Source organism: Chiloscyllium plagiosum, unplaced genomic scaffold, assembly GCF_037043375.1.
Source record: "Chiloscyllium plagiosum isolate Xiang-an unplaced genomic scaffold, Cpla_swu_hap1 HiC_scaffold_11, whole genome shotgun sequence".
Lineage (NCBI taxonomy): Eukaryota > Metazoa > Chordata > Chondrichthyes > Orectolobiformes > Hemiscylliidae > Chiloscyllium > Chiloscyllium plagiosum.
This window is the reverse complement of record NW_028270149.1, coordinates 31,589,793-31,610,204: the sequence shown is the minus strand read 5'-3', so window position 1 is coordinate 31,610,204 and position 20,412 is coordinate 31,589,793. Positions and strand designations below refer to the sequence as shown.

The following is a 20,412-nucleotide window of genomic DNA, read 5'->3' as shown; positions in this document are numbered from 1 at the left end:
GATCTCAAGTGTCAGTGTTAAAACCTTCTTTGATCTGAAACACGATAACTTGATTTCAAAAAATGCATATTTCAGCCTTTGAAAACAGACTGATACCATTTCTGACTGCAAACTCTTCTTGTATCTAATTCGATTATTCGTGGTTAATTTGTTATGAAGACACTTCATATTTAGTAATTTTTGTGCACTTGAGTTTGAAAAACTGCAGGGATGCCAGGATTGCATTTCAAAAGATCAATGAAAGACATTGGAAGCTATTTTTTAAAATGAGTTAATTACAAACAAATGAACAAGGAGCAGGAGTAGGCCACTCAGCCCCCTGAGACTGCTTCCCCATTTAATACTATCATGGCTGAACTGGTCATAATCTTAAATCCATATCCAGCCTACTCCTGATAATCTTTCAGCCTATTGCTTACCTTAAAGATATTCAGAGTCTCTGCTTCCTTGGTCCTTTCTGGAAGTGGGTTCTAAAGATTTACAATATTTAGAGAAAACAATTTGCTCTTCTCTTTCAAATGGGCAGCCCCTAGCTTTTAAACATTGATTCTTAGTTCTACATAGAACATAGAAGAATACAGCGCAGTACAGGCCCTTTTGCCCTCGATGTTGCGCCGATCCAAGCCCACCTAACCTATACTAACCCACTATCCTCCATATACCTATCCAATGCCCGCTTAAATGCCCATAAAGAGGGAGAGTCCACCACTGCTACTGGCAGGGCATTCCATGAACTTACGACTCGCTGAGTGAAGAACCTACCCCTAACTTCAGTCCTATATCTACCCCCCCTTAATTTAAAGCTATGCCCCCTTGTAATACCCGACTCCATACGCGGGAAAAGGTTCACACTGTCAACCCTATCTAACCCCCTAATCATCTTGTACACCTCAATCAAGTCACCCCTAAACCTTCTTTTCTCTAATGAAAACAGCCCCAAGTGTCTCAGTCTTTCCTCATACGATCTTCCTTCCATACCAGGCAACATCCTGGTAAACCTCCTCTGCACCCGTTCCAGTGCCTCCACATCCTTCCTATAGTATGGCGACCAAAACTGCACACAATATTCCAGATGCGGCCGCACCAGAGTCTTATACAACTGCATCATGACCTCAGGACTCCGGAACTCAATTCCTCTACCAATAAAAGCCAGTACGCCATATGCCTTCCTCACTGCACTATTTACCTGGGAGCAGGTAAATTCTTCCATAATGTTTTAACATGAATGAAGGTCATCTTGTTACTGGGTTGCAAATAAGATAATTGACCCTTAGTATTTGTATGAAATGATACTCCTAAATAAGTCATCTTGCTTTTCCTTTATTTGCTCATCTTATGTGAGCATCATTGGCTAGGCCAGCATTTATTGCCCATCACTAATTGCCCTGGAGAATGTAGTGGTGAGTCACATTTGTGAACAATTGAAGTCCTTAGATACCACAGTTCTAAATGGCTTGATACACTGAGTGGAGCTAACCACTTCATTTAAGAGTGTGGGTCTACAATTACATGTAGACCACATAAGTATGGCATATTTACTTTCCTAATGTGAACCAGATATGATTTGGAGATGCCGGTGTTGAACTGGGGTGTACAAAGTTAAAAATCACACAATACCAGGTTATAGTCCAACAGGTTTAATTGGAAGCACTAGCTTTCGGAGCACCGCTCCATCATCAGGTGGTTGTGGAGGACACAATTGTAAGGCACAGAATTTATAGCAAAAGTTTACAGTGTGATGTAACTGAAATTATACATTGAAAAACACCTTGATTGTTTGTTGAGTCTTTCATCTGTTAGAATACCATGATAGTTTCATTCTTTCCTGTGTAAATCACAAAACGTTTTTAAAAGTTACATTCTCAGGTTAACTGTACAATTGGTGTTAGCCAGACAATATGTTGAAGGTGTTAGCCCCCTGTGTTCTTTGCTTGTGTCATAATGTTTAGACTGATTCTAATCTAAAAAGTGAGATAACAGAGTCTTACATGAATTCATGAAGTTTTTGAGCAAAGTACAATGTAACTCTGCAAGTAAAAATTCACCCCACAAATGTGTGTGTGTGTGTGCATGTGAATGTAGAGAGTCTTAAGTCTGTGAGAGGGTGCATGTGTGAGTGTGGGAGTGTGTGTATCTGGGGTGGGGGGTTGTGAGTGTCTGTGAGAGAGAGTGCATATGTGTGTGCGTGAGTGTAGAGTGGTTTAGGTCTGTGAGAGGATGTGTGTGTGTCTGTAAGGGTGTGTGTGAGTGTCTGTGTGCTTGTCTGTGTATATGTGTGTCCGTGTGTATGTGTGTGTACAGGAGTGCCTGTGTGTGTGAGTGTGTAGAAGTGTCTGTGTGTGTGTATAGTGCAATGGTGGTCACCTGTAGTGTGACATGAACCCAAGGTCCCAGTTGAGGCCCTTCCTCCATACGTTGCAGGCAAGGATACCCTTAGGCATGATATATTAGAGAAACCGAGCAAAGGCTACGGCAACGGATGAATGGGCACCACACAACAATCAATAGACAGGAGTGTTCCAACCCAGTTGGGGAACACTTCAGTGGTCCAGGACATTCGACTGCGGACCTTCGGGTAACCATCCTCCAAGGCGGACTTCGGGACAGGCAGCAGCGAAAAGTGGCCGAGCAGAGGCTGATAGCTAAGTTCCATACCCATAGGGAGGGCCTCAACCGGGACCTTAGGTTCATGTCACACTACAGGTGACCACCATTGCACTATACACACACACAGACACTCCTACACACCTACACACACACACACCGATACACACACATGCACATTAACACACATATACACAGACACACACACACACTCCCACACTCACACATGTATCCTCTCACAGACTTAGACCACTCTACACTCACACACACATATACACTCTCTCTCACAGACACTCACAACCCCCCATCCCAGACATACACACACACACTCCTACAGACATACACGCACAGACACACATACACACACACACGCACACACAGGCACTCCTGTACACACGCATACACACGGACACACGTATACACAGATGCACACAGACACTCACAAACACACATATACACTCTCTCTCACATTCACAACTACCCAGCCCAGACAGACAGATAAACACACACTGGGCCACCCGGACGAACCAACCCAACCACCCTGTAGCACAGCATTTCAACTCCCCCTCCCACTCCACCGAGGATATGCAGGTCATTGGACTCATCCACCGCCAAACCACAACAACGCGACGGTCGGAGGAGGAGCGTCTTATCTTCCGACTGGGAACCCTCCAACCACAGGGGATGAACTTGGACTTCACCAGTTTCTTCATCCCCCCTCCCCCCACCTTGTCTCAGCCGAATCCCTCCAGCCCGGCACCGCCTTCCTGACCTGCAGTCTTCTTCTTGACCTCTCCGCCTCCATCCTACTCCGACCTATCACCCTCACCTTGACCTCTTTCCACCTATCACATTTCCAACGCCCCTCCTCCAAGTCCCTCCTCCCTACCTTTTATCTTGTCCTGCTGAACACTCTCTGCTCATTCCTGAAGAAGGGCCTGTGCCCGAAACGTCGAATCTCCTGTTCCCTGGATGCTGCCTGACCTGCTGCGCTGTTCCAGCAATAAGGTTTCAACACACACAAAGACCCACATGCACACATATACAAATACATTTGTGGGGTGAATTTGTACTTGCAGAGTTATATTGTACTTTGCTCAAAAACTGCATGAATTCATGTAAGACTCTGTTATCTCACTTTTTAGATTAGAATCAGTCTAAACATTATGACACAAGCAAAGAACACAGGGGGCTAACACCTTCAACATATTGTCAAGGTATTTTTCAATGTATAATTTCAGTTACATCACACTGTAAATTTTTTGCTATAAATTCTGTGCCTTACAATTGTGTCCTCCACAACCACCTGATGAAGGAGCGGCACTCCGAAAGCTAGTGCTTCCAATTATACCTGTTGGACTATAATCTGGTGTTGTGTGATTTTTAACTGTGAACCAGATATGTCTTTACAACAATTGTCAGTGAATATGCCATCACCTTTAAATTCCAGATTTTGTTTTAAAATTCAAATTTCAACGTTTGCCATGGTCAATTCAAACTCATGTCCCCAGATCATTAGCCTGGGCTTTCTAGTTTGCCAGTCCAGTGATATTACCAATACACCACTCCAAATTGAAGAATTTCAGTACCTATAGCTTGAATGTTTTGAATTCCATGTTAATTTATATATCTTTAAAATATAGCAAACAATCCAAAATCAAAACTTCTGAAAGATTGACTCAACAGGTACCATTGTATTAGTTATCTCAAAATGTCACCGAAATATTTTGAACAACTCCAGGAACATTTGTAAGCCATTAATTATGTTGCATAAGAAAGGAAACACAGAGATTTATATGGGAAACATGTGGTTTGCACAGTTGGTGAGTCACATTTATGTAGTTTCTTTGGTCCTTTGAGATACTATATAAATCAATATCACATATTGCACAAAATGCACAGCAGGTTTAAAGATAAAAATGGATTAATGTTTGTGTGGAAATATATGCCAAATCTGGCATCTCATGCCAAACATTTTTTTTTGAGTGTGATTGAAATGTATACTTCGAGAATATTATTTGAGTCAATATTTACCTTTTCTCTTTTAATCAATACCAAGTATATATCAAATTCCATCATCAGCTCATAATCTAGAACACTTAAATACCATATTATGTACTACCAGCCTTAGCACTCTGAACCCACTTTTTGATCGATTCACAGCTTCTGCAATCAGTACTGTACACAATCTGTGTGTGAAACCATTTGAGAGTGTAAATTAAACTAGGGTTTAGTTTCTACTTTGGACATAAATGGCAAAGTAGCCACAAATTTAAAAAGCAATTGCACTCATTTGACAAAAGTTTTATTGTGTTGACTTTTATTTCAAACATTTTCGCATATCAGATTGGAAAATCAGCATAATTGGACAACATTTTAAAACCTCGGTTCTTAAAAAATGTGTTTTGCATGAAGAAAATCCTTGACAGCTTAAAAAGTTACGGTAATGTGGTGCAATTTGATTAATACAGCTAAAGTGTTTTAATTACCAAATAGTGAATATTTAATCACAAAGTCAATCCAGAACCAGGGGACACAGTCTAAGGATATAGGATAGGCTGTTCAGGACAGAAATGAGAAGGAATTTCTTTACTCACGCAGGGGTGAGTCTGTGGAATTCTCTGCCACAGAAAGCAATTGAATATTTTTAAGAAGGAGTTAAATACGTTTCTTGGAGCTAAAGAAATCAAAGGGAATAAGGAGAAAGTTGGATCAGGGTACTGAGTTGGATGATCAGCCATGATCACATTGAATGGTAGAGTCGGTCTGAAGAGCCAAATATCCTCCTCCTGCTCCTATTTTCTGTTTTCTACTTCACTCGCTGTTAAACTCGCATTTACTGAAAATGACTTAAAAAGTAATCAGAATCATTTGCTCATTATAATGTTGTCCATCTCTAAGTAAACAGAAGTAATTAAAATACTTTTAAAATGGTCTGAGCAGTGTCCTTGCGCCCAGCTTAAACATTTGGGGCTCTTGATGCTCTGCAGTGCAATTAGCAGAATCTCCAAATAGTGATTCATTCATCTTGGAGCTGTGGACAATCTTGTCCGTGAGGATGGCTTTCAGCACAACATTTTTAAAGTTATGTGAAAGACCCAATAACTCAATGGGCACTCTACATGATATGCACTTAAACTTCAGTGTTCTCTCTGTGAGAGCTTCACACAGTACAAGAGTATTACACTGAAAGAACCGGTTTAGCAGAGTGGAAACTCTGCCCTATTAACAGTAGACAGATGGATTTTAGCTGTGCAAGGTGCCTTGCATGGTTTACCTCTATGTGTTCTATAACATTCTGATATAGAATTTAGGAAAGATTATCAGTAGTGAAGAATGATCCTTTCCTTACCTCTAAACTTCAAATTCTCTCCATCTCAAACATTCTTATAAATATCACTGTGGTAATGTGAACTTTCCTATCTGTTCCTCTTAAATTTTAAATGCATCGTATTTGCATTCCCCCTTCCTTCCAACATCACATTTTTGAAATTAAGATGCATTGAGTTGTCCAATATTCTAAATCATTTTCTTCTCAGAAATTCAAGGTTAACAAACTCCATCCAAACTGCGTATCAACTAATCATATAAGTCAACTGGATATGGGCAGGATGAATTTTAATGCCCGTGTTTGTTTGTCCACATTTTTGGAAGGAAAGAAATGTCACATCCACCTCCAATCCATTGATGGGCTGGCTCCTGTTCTCGGGAATGAAAGGCCACAGCGGGTGAACTTCCTATGATACCATAGAGTCATAAACATGTACAGCACGGAAACGGACCTTTCAGTCCAACTCGTCCATGCTGACGAGATATCCTAAATTAATTTTGTCTCATTTGCCAGCATTTGGCCCATTTCCCTCTAAACTCTTCCTATTCGTGTAACCACTCAGATGTCTTTTAAATATTGTAATTATACCAGCCTCCACCACTTCCTCTGGCAGTTCATTCCATACACGCACCACTCTCTGTGTGAAAAGTTGCCCCTTAGATCCCTTTTATATCTTTCCCCTCTCACCTTAGAATTATGCCTGGGAAAAAAATGTTGGCAACTCACCCTATCCAAGCCCTTCATGATTTTATAAACCTTTATAAGATGACCCCCCAACCTCCACCACTCCAGGGAAAGTAGCCCAGCCTATTCAGCCTCTCCCTGAGGCTCAAATTCTCCTATCCTGGCAAATTCCTTGTAAATTTGTTCTGCATCATTTCAAGTTTAACATCTTTCCTGTGGCAGGGAGACCAGAACTGAACACAGTATTCCAAAAGTGGCTTAACCAATGTCCTGTATAGTCACAACATGAAATCCCAACTCCTATACTCAATGCACTGACCAATAAAGGCAAGTGTACTAAACACCTTCTTCAATATCCTGCCTACTTGTAATTCCAACTTCAAGGAACTATGAACCTGCTCCTCAAGGTCTCTTTGTTCAGCAACTCTCCCCAGAACCCTACCATGAGGCACCTTGGTGAGAACAAAAATTCCCACAGTAGAATTCCAAGGTGTTTTTAAAGAAGAAATGAATTAGCCAAGTCACTGAGACAAGGATATAAAACAATTTTGAAACCATTTACAAACTAGTTTTAATAACCGAGCTCCAATCGCCCTATGTCACTATGACTCGAAGATCTTTTTCTCATGACTGTTTGTGAAACTGTTATTCATCCTCCGTTCAGAAACTTCTGTCACACGCACAAGTTTACAGGTACCTTTTAATGATAGTATGCATTTTATTGTGATTTTTTTGCAAACATTGAGCAATCATACTGATAAAGAAATTGAATACAATTGGAGTTTTTTTTTCCCTTGAAGATTGATGGTGTTATGGAACAATATTGATCTCATTATAAACCAAGAACAGGGGAGTTCACATCAGAAAATTACTTGATAGTTAAGGATGGACTAAACTGATTATTTTCTATAGACATGACGGTACTTAGTTTCTGACTTCAGTGCAGAGAGTCATTTAATTATTAGTTGTAAAAGGCAGCCTGTGCAAGCCAGCAAAAAGAACTTTGTCTCTTGATTCTTAAACTAAGCTCAAATTAAACTGGTTCTTGCCATTTACACTAAGCACTTTTTGTGGGTCAGCACCTAATGTAAGATCAGTCTGCAGTGCCTGCAAGCAGTTCTATTTAAGATGGGATACAGTTTTCTACAAAAGGTAGAAAGTGAGGGCAAAAGACTTTCAGTCACTTGACTTTAAGAAATTGATCAAAGCATGTTTTGTATACCTTTGTCGACTCTGCAGAACTTTTGCTATCAGTTACCAGAGATAATTACATTTTAAGAATGTCAGAACATAAGAAATAGGAACAGGAGTAGGCTATTCAGACCCTCAAACCTACCCTGACGTCCTAATAAGATTTTGGCTGATTTGTCCAGCTTCAGCTCCAGTTTCATGCCAACACCTCATAACCCTCACCTCCTTGATAATTCTAAAATCCACCTATCTCTTCTTTGAATACATTCAGTGATCTAATTTCCAGAACTCCCTGGAGTACAAAATTCCAGACCTTCACTTTTCTTTGAGAGAAAAAAGTTGCTTCACACCCCAGATTTAAATAATGCCTCTTATTTTGTATCTGTATCCCCTAGTTTGATATTCCCAAACTAGTGGAAATATCTTCAAAATCCACCCTGTCAACCTTCTTCAGAATCTTGTATGTTTCAATAAGATCAACCCTCACATTCTCCTAAATCGTTATGAACATAGAACCAATCTGTTTAGCTATTCTTGATTAATCAAGCCTTTCTTTCTGGAAATCAGCTTCATAACTTTCTTTTCAGCTGCTTCCAAGGCCAGTAAATCCTTTTCAAATACAGGGACCAAAACTGTACACAGTACTCCAAGTGCAACCTCACCAACACTCTGTACAGTTATATCAAGAATTCTCTTTTTTTTTTAAATCTAACCCCTATCAGTAAAGGTCAGAATTCCATTTCCCTTCTTAATTATTTACTGCATCTGCAGCTAACATTTTGTGTTTCCAAATCCCTCCGTGCTGTATCTTTTTGGAATTAATCATCTGCCTTTGATTCTTCTTACCACAGTACATCACCTCATACTTTCCTATGTTAAACTCCACCTACCACGTTTTTGTCCTCTTATGTAACCTACCTACACCCGCTTGCAGATTTATTCTGTCATAACATGTCCACCCACTTATTTTTTGAATCATCAAAAAATTTGGATACATTACACTCTGCCTCCTTCACATTAATATGGATCATAAATAATTACTGCCCTCGGATTGATCCTTGTATTATTCCAATTTCCCACCTGAAAAATATCCATTAATCCTGACTGTCTGTCTTTTGTGTGTTAACTAATCCACAATCTATGTTAACACATTATCCCAAATACTATGAATGATCTTGTGCAATAACCTCTTATGTGGCTCTTATTGAATGAATTCTGGAAATCCAAGTACATATACTGACTCTCCTTTGTCAATTCTGCCTGTTATATCCTCAAAACACTCCACAAATTTGTCGAGCATGTGTTCCCCTTCTCAAAACCATGTTAGCTCTGTTTGGTTGTGTTAAGTATTTTTTAAATGCCCTGCTATTTTCTCTTTAATCATGGACTTTAGCATTTTAACTTAACCAACTTGTGTTGGTTTAAATACGATGCATTTAAGCTTGACACTCTGTTTATGTTTATCCTTATTCCACGTGCTCCATCATTGGTGGCTACACCTTTAGACCCGAAGCTTTGCAAGTGTCTCCCTAAGCCTTCCTGCTTTACCACCAATATCTCATAACAGAAGGCATGCTCTCAAACATATCTCTTTGGCAAAGAATTTTGGTTGTCAATCCTACAGGCATCCTCATAGGATATTATGTCAACTTTGTTTTAAAAATGTTCATGTTAAGGCCTTTGGTTAATGTTAATTAAGATTACTTTACAGTGTGGAAACAGGCCCTTCGGCCCAACAAGTCCACACCGACCCGCCGAAGCGTAACCCACCCATACCCCTACATTTACCCCTTACCTAACACTACGGGCAATTTAGCATGGCCAATTCACCTGACCTGCACATCTTTGGACTGTGGGAGGAAACCGGAGCACCCGGAGGAAACCCACGCAGACACGGGGAGAACGTGCAAACTCCACACAGTCAGTCGCCTGAGGCGGGAATTGAACCCGGGTCTCTGGCGCTGCGAGGCAGCAGTGCTAACCACTGTGCCACCGTGCCGCCCAATTAATGTTGAGGTTTTACTATCTTCAATGTGCTTTATTAATGGATGTTTTACAAAGTAATTACACCCTTTTTATTCAATCCTTCTGTGGGGCATACTCCACTAAATTTGGCCAATCTATTTACTGACTTAAGCAAACTATCTTTTAAAAGAATGAATCTAATAGCAGGTTACACACTTTGCATAATGATAACATCGCACAGATGGTGGGGTGTTTCTGTCTGCCTCAATGTTGAAAAGATCCTTGAAGGTATTCAAATTATCAGAATGAAGTACAACATTTCCTCTATCCAGTTATTTGTTGTCCTCAATTTTGAAGGCAATGACCCCTAGCTTGTTACAAATGATGCAGTTCTTGGCAGCCAAAAATGCCATTCTTCACATATGAACCTTGTCAATATGTCATTCTCACCATTGGTAACATGAGAATTTAGCCTGGTTTAGTTTCTGTCCATTATTCACACAGAAACTTCAAGTAATTGGCATTAGATAGATGTCCTTTTTGTGCAGAAGGGAGGTGTTAGATGGGAATTGCCTCCTGTGCAATGATTGCCAAATTGTAGAATCATAGAAGCATACGCTTCGGAAGGGACCCTTCTATCAAGTAGACAAAAACTACTCCAAACTTACACTAGTCACACCTTGCAGAATTTGGCACATAGTCCTGAATGTTATGACATTTCAAGTGCTCATCCAAGGACTTTTTAGTAGGCTTCCAACTGAACCACCCTCCCAGGCAATGCACTCCCACCAACCTCTGGGTAAAACAAAAATCCTCAAATCACTTCTAAGACTCCAGCTATTTGCTTTAAATTTATGCCTGCTTGTTATTGACTCTTCATCTTGGGGTAGGGGGTAGCAGCTACTTCCTATCCACCCTCTCCATGCCCCTCATAATCTTATACACCTCAATAAGGGCCCCACTCAGCCCCCACTGCGCTAAACAACAACAACCAGAGCTTATCCGGCCTCTCTTCAGAGGTAAACAGCTCCACACCAGGCAAATCCGGTGAATTTCTTCTGCCCCTCTGCAGTCCAATCACATTCTTCTTATAGAGTGGTGACCAGAACTGCACACAGCGTACTAGCTGTGGCCAAACCAAAGTTTTGTACAGCTCCAACATAATCTCCCTGTTCTTTTTGTCTATGTGTCAAATAATAATTTTAAGTATCCTATGTGCCTTCTTAAATAATCTATTAATCTGCCTGTCACCTTCATGCATCCCTCTGTTCCTCTGAACTTCCTAACATCCTGCCATTCACTGAGTAGAGTTATTCAATGTTATTTCTCCCAAAGTGCAACACTTCACAATCATTAGGATTAGATTCCATCTGCCTCTGATCTCCCATCTGACCAATCTTTTCATATCCACATAGAGTCAGAGTCAGAGTCATAGAGGCATACAGCAAAGAAAAAGGCCCTTTGAACCATTAATTCTACACCAGACAAAAACAACACCAAACCATTCTAATCCCATTTTCCAGCATTTGGCACAGAGCCATGTATACTGTGGCATTGCAGGAGTAACATCAAAATATTTCTTAAATATGATGAGGGATTCTGCCTTTACCACTCTTACAGGCAGTGAGTTCCAGATCCCCACCACCTTCCTGTAACGTAAGACCACCTCCTTCACTGTCAATCAGCTGACCAACTTTTATGCCATCCACAAACTTACTTATCATAAATCTACCATTCTATTTTTATTCATATCACAAACAATAAGAGAACAACACTGATCTGTATGCTACATCATTGGGCTGCTGTCATACAAACAGCCTTTCTCTACCACCTCCTATCTACTATCAGCAAGCCAATTTTGGATCCAACTTGCCAAGTTACCTGGAATCCTAGGCACTTTTTACCTTCTTTATCATCTACACACCTGGTCATCTAAAAAAAATCTAATTTGTAAATTAGAACTCCCTTTGACAAAGCTATGCTGACTGTCTCTGATCAAACCTTCAAATAGAGATTAATTCTTTCCTTCAGAATTTTCTCCAGTAGTACCCCACCACTGATGTAAGACTCACTGATCTGTAATTCTTTGGTTTATCTCTTCCACCCTTGATGAAAAGTAGAACCACATTAGCTGTCCTCTAAATCTCTGGCACCTTCCCTGTGGCCAGAGAGGAATTGAAATTTTGCATCGGAAACACTATAATTTTCTCCCTCACCTCCCGCAGCAACTTGGGATATAACTCATCCAGACCTGGGGATTTGTCTACTTTTAAGTCTGCCAAAACCTTCAATAACTATTCACTCACTATGTAAAGCTACTCAAGACCTTCACATCTTGCTTCCCAAATTCTGTACTTGCATCCTCCTTCACCAGTGTGAAGACAGATGTGAAGTACTCATTTAATACCTTGTCAATGTCCTCCAGCTTCACTTGCAGATTGGTCTCTAATAGACGCTACTCTTTCCCTGGCTATCCTCTTTCCGCTGGATATATTTGTAGAATATTTTGGGATTCTCACTAATGTTACCTGCCAGTGTTTTCTCATACCCCCTCTTTACACTCCTAACTGTTTTCTTAAGCCTCTCCCCCCACCCCATGTTTCACACACCACTCAGATTCTGTTGATTTGTTCCCTTTGTATTTGTTAGAAGCTTCTCTTTTCCTTCTTATCTAGTCCTGAATATTCTTAGACATCTAGAGTTCTCTGAGCTGGTTTATGACTGCAAATCACCCTTTTCTCATACATCTACTTTCACTGAACTTTTAAAATATCCCACAAAAGTGCATCAACTTGGCAGGATCTCTGCCATCCAATTGTGTCTTCCATTAACATAAGACATGACATCAATTTTATTGACATTTCAAAGAGTGCATTTCCGGTATTCATCTAATGTGTGAAACCTCTTTCTGTTGTTTTAGACTGTAAGCACTCTAACTGTGGCTGAAGCCAAGGTGTCAGGGATTTACTACTGCATTGCTACAAATGATTATGGTGAAGACCACAAAAGAATTAACTTTTACATCACAGGTAAGAACTTATCCATTATCCAAAAGCCTTGATTCAATTCAATCTATTTGCCAGCTTGTTAATATTTTGCGCAGGGCAAAGAACTGCAGGTGCTGAAAATCTGAAACAAAAACAGAAATTGCTGGAGAAACTCAGCAGGTCTGGCAGCATCTGTGGGAAGAAAGCAATGTTAACATTTCGAGTCCGGTAACTCTTCATCAGAACATCAATCAGTCATGACTTTCTTGCACTGTTGGCAATACACAAATGTTAGATCAAAAAGTTTTAAAATGAACAGATTACTTCTGAGACACAGGGCCAGAGTGAGTTGGAAACATTGCAACTCACCAGATCTTTCAGAGTAAGAAATGGCCTGAATCACAAGATTATCACTTCTGGGGTAGTTCAGGATGAAGTCAGGCAAAATCCAGAAGTAGATGTTAGGAAGGCACAAGGAAGGGGAGACAAGTTACATGGCCTTCCTCAATATTGTGCAAATTTGTCCAGTTGTTTTATAAGATTTTAGACCATCAATTCCTCATCTCTCACATCCCCTCATCCCCCATACACACATATCCCATGACTCTCACATACTCTATAACAAATCAGTTCAAACTTATGCCCCTTTCTATGGCCCCATGCTAGCTCACCTAATATCTATCATGGTAAGATCTCAGGATTTATATAGATGAAAAAAAAATACATGTCCAAAAATCTAAACTACTCTGACTCACACACAGTCAGTAGTGGAATAAACTCCTATTCTTAAAAACATAAAATATGCTCACAGGGCAATCACTTATAAGCAAACGTCTCTTTAAACATCAACTCTTTTAACAGTTTCTTTAAGCTGTTCATGTGAACAGTTTAAAGAAGCTGTCCCTTTTGAAACCAGCCAGGCATTCACAATTAATAGGGAGATATTAATAAAAAATTGCATTAAAATTTCACAAAAAGATGTTCCACCAACTGGATTGTCAATCGAAGTATTTCCACAGGGCTATTTTTACATCCCTGGCAGCTTTTAGTTTGACAATTTAAAGAGCACGAGTTTTGAAAACATTAGCTTAGGGAGATTAAATGGACTTTGTCCACCCATTTTGATTATTTATGTCTACACAATCCTTTTGCAAATTCCGCACTGCAGATTACGACCCTTATAACAGCAAAAAAGTGCATTCTATATTAACTTAACATGAAGCTTAAATGGTCCTGGTGAATTTGGGTACCCTCCCATGTGTTTCACACCTTGCCCACTCTCCTCTACTGACCAATGTTAGAAACGAGAGTTGCACATCCGGGCACTGCCAGACATTGAATGTCCACAGAGCACTCACAATCCCATGAAAACCTGGCCCATAATTGTCTTGTCTCTGCTCCTGAAAGCCACATGACAAATTAACTGCTTCACACAGCTTCAATTAACTCTTTAGACTAAAAATTATTTTGTGATGCCACTACAGTGGATATGCCTAACACAACCAGCAAGTTGGAAGACAGCCAATGTTCTGCAGGCATGTATTGTGGCTTTACAAGCAGAAAGATCTATCAGTTTAGAAAGCAACTAGGGCTTAGAAATATGCGGGAAATGTGAGAGATTTTCAGAAAACAAAGTAATTCTTGAAATTAGTTTAGCACAATCAATCACTAAATCTGCCTGCTTCTTGGCTACATTGTGTTCTTATATAGATTTTCTGAAAATCACAAGATTTCCAGATAAATATGAATGAGGAATTTCTTGCCAGCATACCTAATTAGAGATATTTTGCAATCCCCTCCCATGACAGCATTCATCTCTTCGATGTACCCTTGATATTTGCCTCTACCACTACCCTACAAAGTTCTTTCCTCATTCTGATAATCTTCAGCACGAAGTAAAATTTTGGAACAAGTGTTATGACTACTTTGACTAATTTTAACATGACTCCTGTTCTCCTACTTCCAAAATGTTAATGAATATTATACTTCTATATATCTTGCTACCTCGTGCCAATCATGTTTCCTTTCATGGATAAAAAGCCCAAGCCTCTCCATAATACAGACAACCTGTACCAGAGAACCAGCTGTGTTTTTACTAGTCAGTAGCTGCTTTGGAGAATATTCTCTCACCACTCCCCCGTGTTTCAAAGTGACTAATGTTTTCACTCATATGTTTACCAGCCTCAGGTATTTCAGATAGTCAGACTGATAGTCAGGTGGCCCTATTTGTAGTATGGTCCTTTAAAATGTTTCATTTTTGCTCAAAATAGAAAATATGGGAAGCATTAATTTTCTATTCCAATTTCTTTTTAGCACACATGCTTTTTGAACACTAATTGGGCCACACTTTTTTAAGCAACAATTGTTTTGGCTTGTATCCTAAGAAATGCATCACTAATGGGGTTGTTTAGGGAAAGTGTAACAAATACAGGCTTTTATGAGTACTCTGCTAATAAGGCACAACTGTTTGAAAGTTTAGCTTTATTTCAAAGTTTTGGAGCTATTTGCATGATTATCAGAAGGAATGCTGCAGGGGTCAGAGGTGCAATAGAATAGAAAAGCAATCTTGCTCCACCTGGCCCATTAGGAATGTTCCAAAAAGCATCTCTCTCTCTGCAGGATTTACCAAGACCTGCTCAGAACAGCCAGCAGCTGATAAATATAAATGAGGCTACCAACCGCACCATTTAATAGTAGTGCATTATCCTGATGAAGCATGCAGCTTGCCAATATCAAAATAGCAGAAGGCATATCAGAAGCAGATTGGGGGCAAATTCACTGATTTAAAACATTTTTAACCATCTTTCAATCCTATTACAACCATTAAGCTTTGGGGTGCAGAGATCAATGCACATTTAATACTCATTTATACACATTGTCCTTGCCACACTATAAAAACAGGAATTTCATCCTGTCTGCCCTGGTTGATGGGAGTAAGTTTTTGTTTGGTAGGTGCCCTCCCCATTCTCAAACATCCTGTGCACGCCTATGCCCCATATAAAGATTATTTATTGTTCATATATTTAAAACAACATTTGAAATGGTATTTTCAATTGAATCAAAACTGTCTTCAGACTTGTGGGATTTCCTATTATACAATTCTGTGACATAGTCCTTTACAGGCTTAAAGAGATTGACTTCTCTGCTGATGTGTTCCATTGTTATCCTGTTGGACACTGTTCAAAAACGTTACTTGCAAAGCAAGATAGTGACTGGCATTGTAATTGAGAAATTCTACTTTCTGTTGCTGGTTCTAATTTTATTCTTCTATATGAGGAATTGCAGTATTTTTCCAAGGTAGTACTGTTAGGTATCTTAAACTTCAGATCCTGATCAGACCTGAAAAGGACTACTCAACTGAATTAATGCTAATCTGCTTCCTTTGCATGAAAAATCCAAAGCAAGTAACCCCCTCACTTTCAACATTAAACTATTCAAGCCAGGAAGTTCCAGATTCAGTTCTTGAATTGTGTTACATTAGCTGGACTTGGGGAACAGCTGAGATGCTGCAAATTGTTCATGAATCAAGAGATGGTGAAAGAGAAAAATAGGATTGAAAGGTCCCGTGACCTATCATAATCCAGTAACCAATTTTGGAAAATAACAGTCAAATGGATGAGGCATAATTGTCAGCATGATGAAGCAGCCTATTTTTGTTTAGTTTGGATGCTTTACTAACACCTTTAGAACCATAGCCTTAAAAAAGGCAACAACCTAAGGACTGAACATTGGCAAAGAAAAATAATATAAAAAAGATTTGTTTGCATTTAGCTTTTCTTTTCCTATTCTGAATTATCTCTACATAAACCAGGAAGTTAGATTTGAAGAAAATAATCAGAAAGAAACTGATAGAAGCCTATTTGTCCATCACAATCTGAGAGCTTTGAGGTTGTAATATAAATGTAAACACAATCCAAAGGCATGCCACAAAGACCATAAATAATATTTTCCACATTAAGTACACACATGTGAAGATACATCCTTAATTATATTTTGAGCAGCAAATCACATTGCCCCCAAATATCACAGCTGACGAAAACAGCAAATGTTGCACCTTTGTTCAACAAAAGAGGGAAACAAAAAAACACAGCACTATGAGAGCTTATGGTGAAGGGGATAATACATAAACAAGGGGATATTTGGTTTGGTAACAGGCTGCAGGGAGTAGGGATAAAGGCCTTTCCCAGTTTGCCAAGGTGTTACTACCAGATCAGTGCTGGGGAGTCAACTATTCACTTTCTGGGACTGGAATGAATTTACTATGGAAGTTGAATTTGCAATGACACCAGGGTAAGGAGAAAAATAGTCTTTCTGGAGGAGGTAAACAGTCTGCAAAGAGATACAGAGTTAAATGACTGTGCAAAAAAGTTGACAGCTGCTGTAAAATTTTGGAAAATATGAACTCATCAATATTAGCAGGAAAAATAGAGAAGCAGTATTTAAATCGAGACAGATTGCAGAACTCATTATATAGATGAATCTGGGTGCTCTGGTACCTAAATGACAAAAGGTTAGCATGCAGATGAATCCTTGGGCCTATTTGTGAAAACATACAGAGATCAAAATACCTTTATTGCTTCACACAGAGCTTACTTCACTATTCAAATACACATTCTCCCTCCTTCTAGTTGATTCTTCTTTTTATAATTTTTGTTTTAATCACAATGTTCAGACAAGTTATAAAACATCTATGAGCAGGAGAGATTTGCACCCAGGCCTTTTAACTCAGAGACAGGAACACTACAAGTACACCACAAGAGCCTTAATTATTTTTAATCCACTTGTTCAGGGCAGGTAGGACTTTAATCTAGACCTAGGAGAAAGAGGACTGTAGATGCTGGAGATCAGAGTTGAGAATGGGGTGCTGGAAAAGCACAGCAGGTTGGGCAGCATGTGAGGAGCAGAAGAGTCAATGTTTCAGGCATTGCTCTTCATCAGCCCTTTCTGATGAAGGGCTCTTGGCCAAAACATCAATTCTCCTACTCCTCGGATGCTGCCTGATCTGCTGTGCTTTTCCAGCACCACACTCTCGACTTTAATTCAGAGCTACTGGCCCTGGAATAAGATCACCATCACTGCACCACAAGACCTTGTATTCTTTTTCTGGCATTTCAGATAAAATCCAAATTGCTATAGCAATGAAAGTGGAGATGATGAGGACTAAGTCTGACCTGTTTCTTAAAATCAATCTGTTCAGATGTGCCAAGACACATATCTGGAGCCAGTGAGAGTTGAACCCAAACTTTCTAGTCAAGTGGCACTAATACTACTACAATCAGTATTAAATTGTATATCTCACCCCCATCTTGAAAACAGTAGAAGTCAATAAGATTACAAAGTGAGTATTTCTTTGTTTTCATCATCCATTATAACACAAGGCATGCCTCTTTCAAGGTATACAATTATTACTTTTGGAAAAGCACTTCTTTTTTGAAGAAAATTTGATAGCTGACAAGTTGCATTGACTCATTCAATATTTGAAATCTCATTTCTTTCCAGCATCTCTTTTATACTCACCAGATCAATCCTTAGTCTCTTTTCTGTGACATTCTTCATCAATTAGACATTGTTTCACAGAGAACAATTACCATGTTTCTTTTTCATGATTGCCCATTACTGTATATAGGAGTGCCTTTAAAATATTTGAAGACCTAGACAGACCTGTTGCTTCTCCCAGTGCAAGTGTCCAAGCACCTAAGCTGCTTTTAATTATTCCATTTATTTTGTTTTTTTTTATTCCCAAGCTAATGAACAACATTTGTCATTTAAAACAAAAATTGCTGGAGAAATATGACAGTTCTGGCAGCATCAATAGGGAGAAAAACAGAGCTAACGTTTCAAAACCAGTGACCCTTCATCAGAAGAAATTATATTTGTCATCAAGTGCAGCAGGATTCATTATAATTTTCATTTGTCATTTGTCATTCTTCCCACTAAAACTATAATAAATCCTGCTGTGCTTGAATAACCATCAGGAAGATCAGCTTCATGTCTGGAAGTAGAAATACTATCACTGTACCACAAACAACCCATGTTAGTTTTAATAGACAATTTCTGAACAACCTGTTCAGAGATAGTTATGACACACCTTTGCAGTAGGTGGTACTTGAACCCAGGCCTCTTGGCTCAGAGATGGGTGCATTATCACTGCATTATAACTGATTAATTTCCAACATGTTTTTGCATCATTCCCTTAACATCTAGTATGTGTTAGAAAGGCAAATGGAATGGTGGCATTTATTGCATGAGAGCAGAATATAAAAGGAGAGAAATTTTACTACAGTTGTATAGGATCTTAGTAAAACCACATCTGGAATTCTGGTCTTTTTATTTGAAATTTAATTTAATTTTATCAGAAGCAGTTCAGAAAAGTTTCACTTAATTCATTTCTGAGGTGAAGAGTTTATCTGATAAAGAAAGGTGGAACAAGTTGACCCTGTATGTGTTGGAGCTTTGAAGAATGAGCAGTGATGAGAAGAACCTGAGGTAACATGATTAGGTGGACAACGGGAGTATGTTTCCTATTTTTGGCAGAGACTAGAACTGGTGAACACAGTTTGAGAATAAGTGATCTCCTTTTCAAGATGGAAATGAAAAAAAATCTTTCAGAGTTGTTAGACTGGAATTTTTATTCCAAATGCATTTATTCAAGGCTGAGTCAGATAGATTTTTGACAGACAAGTATGGAGGGCAAACAGGCAAGTGGAGTTGAGACCACAACCAGATTAGCCAAGATCTTATAGACTGGCTGAGCAGGTTTGAAGGACTGAATGGTCTTCTCCTACTTCTAAGTTCTGTGCTTCTCTATGTACAAGTCGAACTATAATTTGATTTTTCCACAACAATGTTGACATTTGTTGGTGGCACATTTGCTCTATGCAGTCTTACGGCACAATGGAGAGCATCGTTGCTTCCTGCTTCAGAGTAGGAAGCTATGGGTTTGAGTCTCATTCCAGAACTTATTGGGCAACATGGAGGCTCACTGGTTAGCACTTCTACCTCACAAGGCCAGAGATCTGGTTCAATTCCAGCCTTGGGTGACTGTGTGGAGATTGCACATTCTCTGCATGCAATTCTGCCGAATACTTCTGTTTCCTCCCACAGTCCAAAGATGTGCAGCCTAACTGGATAATAAATACAGGGTTACGGGGATAGGGTAAGGGGCTGTGTTTGGGTGGGATGCTCTTTGGAGCGTTGGTACAGACTTGATGAGCTACATAGTCTCTTTCTGCACTATAGGGATTCTATGATTTGATGGCCAAGGAAGGTGCATTAGAAGTGCAGTCAAGCAAGTTGGTTACAACATAAGACAATGACAAGTTGTAAGAACAAGAGAAAAAATGTTGGAACTTTTATTATCACTCTTCATAGTTCCAAACTAATGCATGCACGTAAAAGTGTTCATTATCACAGCAACAGGATTTTCTGAGGAAACTGTAATACACCATTTTTGCTGTTATCTCAGTTCATTTACTCTCTGTTAATAACAGCAGTAAAGAAACTCAAAGCTAAGGTTAGTTTCTTCTGTTCATAACAGAAAGCAGTTCGAGGATTTCTGCCGAGACTTATTTGTTCCTGCAAGGGTTGCATAAAGAATAAAAACCTGTCTATCCTGTCCCACTAACAATGAAACCTCTTCGGCAGAATTTT

General features: G+C 39.4%; 1 protein-coding gene across 3 annotated transcripts in view; it reads left to right on the top strand.

The window, feature by feature from the left end:
• Positions 1–20,412, top strand: part of kdrl (kinase insert domain receptor like) — a 265,292-nt gene that overhangs the window by 118,230 nt on the left and 126,650 nt on the right. For all 3 annotated transcript variants that reach the window (XM_087991964.1, XM_043704900.2, XM_087991965.1), the window contains exon 12: positions 12,696–12,804. In XM_087991964.1, coding sequence (XP_087848090.1) covers positions 12,696–12,804 — 109 coding nt within the window. The remainder of the gene's footprint in view (positions 1–12,695; positions 12,805–20,412) is intronic.